This window comes from Notolepis coatsorum, assembly GCF_963971535.1.
Source record: "Notolepis coatsorum genome assembly, contig: SUPER_7_unloc_2, whole genome shotgun sequence".
NCBI classification, from domain to species: domain Eukaryota; kingdom Metazoa; phylum Chordata; class Actinopteri; order Aulopiformes; family Paralepididae; genus Notolepis; species Notolepis coatsorum.
The window spans coordinates 421,904-428,571 of NW_028174879.1; the positions used below are offsets into that span (position 1 = coordinate 421,904).

Sequence of the window (6,668 nt, forward strand, 5' to 3'; positions counted from 1 at the left end):
ACAGATGTGTTCCATAGACTCACAGGAATTGTGTAAAGTTGCCCAAATAGTGAAAGGAATAGCAAGACATGTCCCCTTTAATGTATCAACCTAATGTATTGCAATATGAACTAAATCTCTCTTTCTCTTTCCTCCTCTCTCTCTGTGAAGTGAAGAGACAGATGGCGGAGGTGGACAGGGAGGAGGAGGAGGTCTGCATGAGGAAGAGACAGAAGACGGAGTCTCTCTATGAAGACTATCACCTCCCTCCTTACGACCCCTCCGGGCCCGTGGGTAAGACACCCCACCCCTCCTACTAAACCCCATGTAACCCGACCCCTCCTCCTAGACCCCATGTAAAATATGAAAAAGGCGCATAGGTTGAATGATCAAATAAATGAAAAATACACGAGCTATAAATAAATCCTAGCCTCACCCTGTGTGTTTGTGTCTCCCTCCATCTTGTCCGTCTGTGTAGGGATGGAGTTCCTGGTTCCCAAGACGGGGTTCTTCTGTAAGGCGTGCGAGCGCTTCTTCAACGGCTCGGGGGAGGTGGAGAGGAACCACTGCAAGAGCCTGAAGCACTACCAGAGCCTGCAGGTAGGGGGCGCCACCGCTGGAAGCTCTAAACCAGATCAAAGCAGCTTTAAATTAACATATTGGACGCCAGACCCGACATATTTTCGGGGTTAACTCGCCGAACGTTGGGCGCCAAACCTGAGAAAAGTCGGGTTTTAATTGTTATTTCTTTTATTCGCTATATCCATTCATAATTCATCCATCCAGCCTGATCATTGGGAATGGGTCTGAGATCGCAAACGGCCAATACCGCCGCCTAACACCTTGCGGCCGCTATTGCACTCCATTTGAAACGATGTGGCTTGTTGTCTGGGCTGAGCTGCGGCGTGCGGGTGGGGTCTAACTACTCCGGCAAGACAAGCGCTTATTGGGATGTCATTGACGAGGGTCCCCGGCCCCCCCCCCCCCCGTTCATGTTCAATGCTGGATAACGTCGGAAACACACTCGCGATCAGTATTTGGAATGGCGATCAGATGATTGGATTATTCTTTTTGCAGTACATCATAGACGAGGTAAGGACTATATTATGTCCACGGTGGTGTAGTGGTTAACATTGTCGCCTCACAGCAAGAAGGTCCAGGGTTCGATTCCCGCTCGGGGACCAGGTTTCCATGATGCCAGTTACCCAGGTGGGGGATCTCCCCGTGCTCGCAAGGGTTCCCCCCCCCCCCCGATAAGATAAACCCAATGGAAAAACATGCACAACAACAGATCGCTAACGCTGTGGCGTCCGTGACGAAGACTGACAGGAGCACTTGGATTGGTCCCCGGGGCGCGGTACCTCGCCGACGCCCTGTCTGCTCCCGGCTGCCCTTGGGGGGGAAGGACGACGGGATGGGTTAAGCGCAGAGCTCAATCGTATCGGCGACCCTGAGAAAGACTATGCATGTGTGTGTGCCGCCCATTGCATGTCCCATGTCGTTACATGCCAAATAAAGACACTCACTCATGTTATCAATCTTGCGTTGATCCGATAAATCTTTCCCTGCGATCGGAGCGTGTGTCTGTAATGTACTGTGTAGCGTATTCCGTTGGTGGCGATCGAAGCATAGAAAAACGACCTCCCCCCCACCCTTTCTTGCATGCATGATGAAACATAATACCGATAATCTAGCGTTGATTTCGGATTGATTATTGATCCAGGTAAGAAATGGCACGATTTATTTAAGATTTATAATGAAATGCAGTAAAATGCTGTTTGGCGTAGTTTCCCGGGATTACACAGAATCACCCTAAAACTATACTCATGTTCACCACGGTATAAAACGGAAATGTATGGATGAAAAAGGTATCTTTTTTGCATGTTGACCGGAAGAAACTCACTGACAATCGACTGTTATTATAAAAATAGAAAATAAGGAGAAAAAAGTGGATCAAAAAAAGTAACACCACAGTAATAACACGTCTTATTCTGTCCTTTTTCTTCCCCAGAAACACCTGGAGAGCAGGAAGACGACAAACAAGCAGCTGAAACCATCTGTCGCTCTGATGCTAACTGATTCTGATGCTAACTGATTCTGATGCTAACTGATTCTAATGCTAACTGATTCTGAAGCTAACTGATTCTGAAGCTAACTGATTCTCAAGCCATCTGACTGACTGAAGCTAACTGACTCTGAAGCTAACTGACTGACGCTAACTGACTGAAGCTAACTGACTCTGAAGCTAACTGACTCTGAAGCTAACTGACTCTGACTGACTCGGAAGCTAACTGACTCGGAAGCTAACTGACTCTGACTGACTCGGAAGCTAACTGACTGACGCTAACTGACTCCGAGGCTAACTGACTCTGAAGCTAACTGACGCTAACTGACTCTGAAGCTAACTGACTCGGAAGCGAACTGACTCTGACTGACTCTGAAGCTAACTGACTGAAGCTAACTGACTCTTAACACTTTCAGTGCCACGAGGTGGCGCCAGAGTTAGCTCTTGAATGCCACCATCGGCGCCAATGTTACGCTTAATATCGCCTAATCTATGTTTTAAATTATGGCTGTGTCTAATCTGCCCGTCGCTTATCAAAGAATCATTTTCCAGTCAGTGCTGTCAAGGCAGATTGGTTTTTTATCGCTTCATTTCCGTTTGAGAGCATTTTGAAAAGCACCCGTTTTGAGGTAAAAAACAGTCCATTCTGGACCATTCTATGATAATCGTCTTTTACTGGAATATTCCAGAACGTTGATATTTGTCGGCCTATTAATGAATAGTTTTCAAATAAACGCTAGATGATCAATATTATATGTGCACGCACGCACATTCGAGCCGCGCACGGATAATCGCCGTGTTCATTTCCTCTTGGATTTTTACAGTGAAACCGATAGAGCCCATTTCACAAAACAGCTTATATCTTCATCAAAATGAGTCTGATTATCCTAACACTGATAACATAGATTCCTTACCTGACATCAGATGGTATCCAACTGGTATATTCCAATTCCTGATCACCATTCGAAATAATCGATAAGTGTATAGATCCAACGTGATACAGTAGAACACATGATTCCGCGAGGCTCAGAGGCTCCAGAATGAACTGTGATAACCCCGGCTGCATCAGTGGACTGGAAAATGTGGAGTACAGGATTTTTTCCCCCATCCATTTTCATTGAGTCCATTCCAAAATCCCTTATGTCATCTGGGAGGCGATAGGGGGCGCTTTTTTCCACATCTGATCACCGGCGGCGCTCGGGTAGACTAGGGTAGGCTCGCGTGCAGTGATGCCACAGATTACTTGTAAAAGTAATCTGATTACTGATTACTCCTTTAAAAAATAATCTTAGTTACTTTACTGATTACTTGATTATCAGAGTAACTTAGTTACTTTGAAAGTAACTAGGTTACGAAGTCGTCGTCCCTGCTGCTGCCACAACATAAGAATGACAAAAAAATTAGTAAAATGTACTCAGTTTGAGTGAAATGTACTAATAGGGCAGGTAGGCCTATCTTGCTATCTATAGATCTATAGATTTCACAAAAGATAAATGGTCAATAACACCACATGTAGGCTGATATGTAGCCCACCACCTCCTAATAGACAGTCTCCTCCCCACCGCATGTATATATTCCCTCCCCGCCGTATGTATATTTCTCTCCCACCCACCCACCCCCTCCTAATGTACAGTCCCCTCCCCATCATATGTATATACTCTGTCGGGATCTAGGGGTAACAGTACTGTATATTTGAATACCGTTTATGTCACAAATGTATCAGTACTAAATACCTATATGTCCCTATGCCATAAATGTCATGTATGTTGTGTATGTCATAAATGTCTATATGAATTGAAAATGGGGGACCCTGATGGAAACAAGACAAACGTCTTTCTCTGGTCTGCATCCCCTTAACAATTGTATGTATTGAGCCGTACTGTATTGTACCCATTCTGCAATCTGTTAAATAAAGTTTTCATTCATTCATTCAGCCTACCTTTGAGACCTGCCCCATTCAGATATGGTTCTACGTTATTATTATTTATTATTGTGTGCTACTGACAACCTACATACTGCAGTATGGTGTTCCATGTTCATGAATAGTGCAATGCAAAAGATGTTTAACTCAAAGGTGGAACATACTGTTTGGCTGGTGCAGCTCCGAATCCTGTAGAAGTCGATGGTCGTGCTGTGCTGTATATTCCATATGCGGTAGACAGTATTTTGTTTCCTCCGCAAAGTTAATGTTTTTTTCACCCGGCTTAGCTGACACAAATGTTAAGTAGACTAGTGAACTTCCAGTGCAAGAAAGCGTTACGAGCGCGAGCGTCTCCCTGCTAGCTCGCTATGTTTTGGTCAGCCTGATAATAACAATAACAGCCGCGCCCACCAGCATGGATCAACACGCGGGGTTGCGTGCTGTGACGTCACTCCCCAATACAAGGAAAAGCTTTCCAAACGTATATTTGACTGTCGAAAACGAAAGAAAATACTGCATTCCGCCTGCATTATGATGAGATAGTAACGAAATAGTAACGCACAGCCACTTGGACAAGTAACTGCAATCAGATTACTGGCTTGTAAAGATTAACGCGTTAGATTACTATTTTCGGGGGAAAGTAATCAGATTACAATAACGCGTAGTGGCATCACTGCTCGCGTGATGCAATATGATTTCAGATCGCTAAAAAAAATTCAGATAAATCTTGTGAGTGGCTTTCAACGTAATATTAATAATTCCGAGAAAACTCGTGAGTGGCATAGAAAGTGTTAAGCTAACTGACTGACTCTGAAGCTAACTGACTGACTCTGACTGACTCTGAAGCTAACTGACTAACTCAGCCCATTCCACTACTGATCTCCAAGGCGGTGGTATCAAAACTCGATCAACACTTTGGGCCGAAATGAGATAAGAATCTAGGCCTCCAGGCCAGACGAATAATAATGCGTAAAAATTTGCATTTTCCTGAGGTCGGTTTAATTGGTCATTTTGTTTTATCTATTCAATTTGTGCACCAACTCTATATGTTGTTGTAAATTAACTTGTGTTCGTTCTCTGGTGCCTCAGTGAATACAAGGAAGGCTTGTTTGTTTCAGTAAAAGGTGGGTGAGGTAGTGTTCTTTATGGATATTGACTTATTATAGATTTATTATTGGCGAACAAAGTAGTACACGACACCCACTTATACCAGCTGTCATTTCCCCTGCTTTGTTTGTAGAGTAAGTATGTGAAATTAATAAAAAATAATGATGCATTTTCAACCTAATATCTATTGTGTTTCAATTATTTACCCACAAGAATTGACAAGATTAGAAGAATCAAGAATCAAGAGGTTTATTTGTCACATACATACCAGGGCATACAGTGAAATGTGGGTGGTCATGCCTGCATCGATTGTGCAACATACAATAGACATAGAATAATACAATAATAAAATAGACATGGAAAAAAAACAGGTAAGACATAAGATGTGCATGATCAAATAGACATGCTAAATACCTGAGAGGCCACTGGTTCCCATGTACACTACTATACGATATACAATTTTAGCTCCGTCATTATTATACTTAATGTATCTAAACTATATTATACAAGAGCCACATCTGTTCTTTCCTTAAAGTGACTTTATGTACCTCATTCCTTTAAAGTGCAATTAGCAATTCTAGGTTAAATTGGTGCTGAACTTGGAGAACTAAGTGGAACACACCTCACGGCGCAAACAGAGGAAGGCTCATTTACATTGGAACAGCTGTAAACGCCTAGTCTATATGCAAAGTGTAGCTGGAGTATTCATTGATCTAAAAAAAAGCATTTGATACTATTAATCATGATATATTACTCAATAAATTGGAAAGATATGGGATCAGGGGGGTAGTATTGGACTGGGTGAGAAGCTATCTAAATAAAAGACAACAATTTGTGACAATGAGAGATTATAAATCTGAATGTTTGGACATTGCTTGTGGTGTCCCCCAGGGGTCAGTGTTGGGTCCAAAACTGTTCATCTTGTACATTAACGAGATATGTAAAGTATCCAATATATTTAAATGTATTTTATTTCCGGATGACACTAATCTTTTTTTTTCTGTTGAGAATATCCAGCAGCTTTTAGAGGTCATCACATCTGAAATGAAGAAAAAAATTAAAAATGGTTTGATGGAAACAAATTATCATTGAACTTGAGCAAAACAAAAATTATGTTATTCGGAAACTGTAGATTAAATACTCAAGTACAAGTTACAATAAATTATGTGATTATTGAAAGAGTTTATGAAAATAAATTCCTAGGTGTAATAATAGACCATAAAATCGGTTGGAAACCTCACATAAATCATGTCCAATCTAAACTGTCAAGAAGCATTTCAGTCATGAGTAAAGTAAAGCACATTCTGGTTAGAAAATCACTCTACATTCTCTACTGTTCACTAGTTTTACCATATTTAAATTACTGTGCTGAAGTCTGGGGAAACACTTATAATTCTACACTACAACCACTTTTTATACTCCAAAAAAGGGCCATAAGGATAGTTCACATTGCAGGTTATCGTGATCACACTAACATATTGTTTTTAAAGTCAAAAACATTAAAGTTAAATGATCTTGTGGAATTTAAAACAGCACAATTAATGTAAAAAGCAAAAGGTCTTTTTTTTTTATCCACTTTTTCTCCCATTTTTCTAT

The 6,668-nt window shown here is 41.7% G+C and overlaps 1 protein-coding gene across 4 annotated transcripts in view; it reads left to right on the forward strand.

Moving 5' to 3' along the window:
* Positions 1 to 5,244, forward strand: part of LOC311232726 (uncharacterized protein) — a 114,913-nt gene extending 109,669 nt beyond the window's left edge. For all 4 annotated transcript variants that reach the window (XM_084338304.1, XM_084338306.1, XM_084338305.1 and 1 more), the window contains 3 exons: positions 151 to 273; positions 458 to 579; positions 1,991 to 5,244. In XM_084338304.1, the coding sequence (XP_084194430.1) occupies positions 151 to 273; positions 458 to 579; positions 1,991 to 2,074 (329 nt within the window). In that variant the 3' untranslated portion in view covers positions 2,075 to 5,244. The remainder of the gene's footprint in view (positions 1 to 150; positions 274 to 457; positions 580 to 1,990) is intronic.
* The last annotated feature ends 1,424 nt before the right edge of the window (positions 5,245 to 6,668 follow it).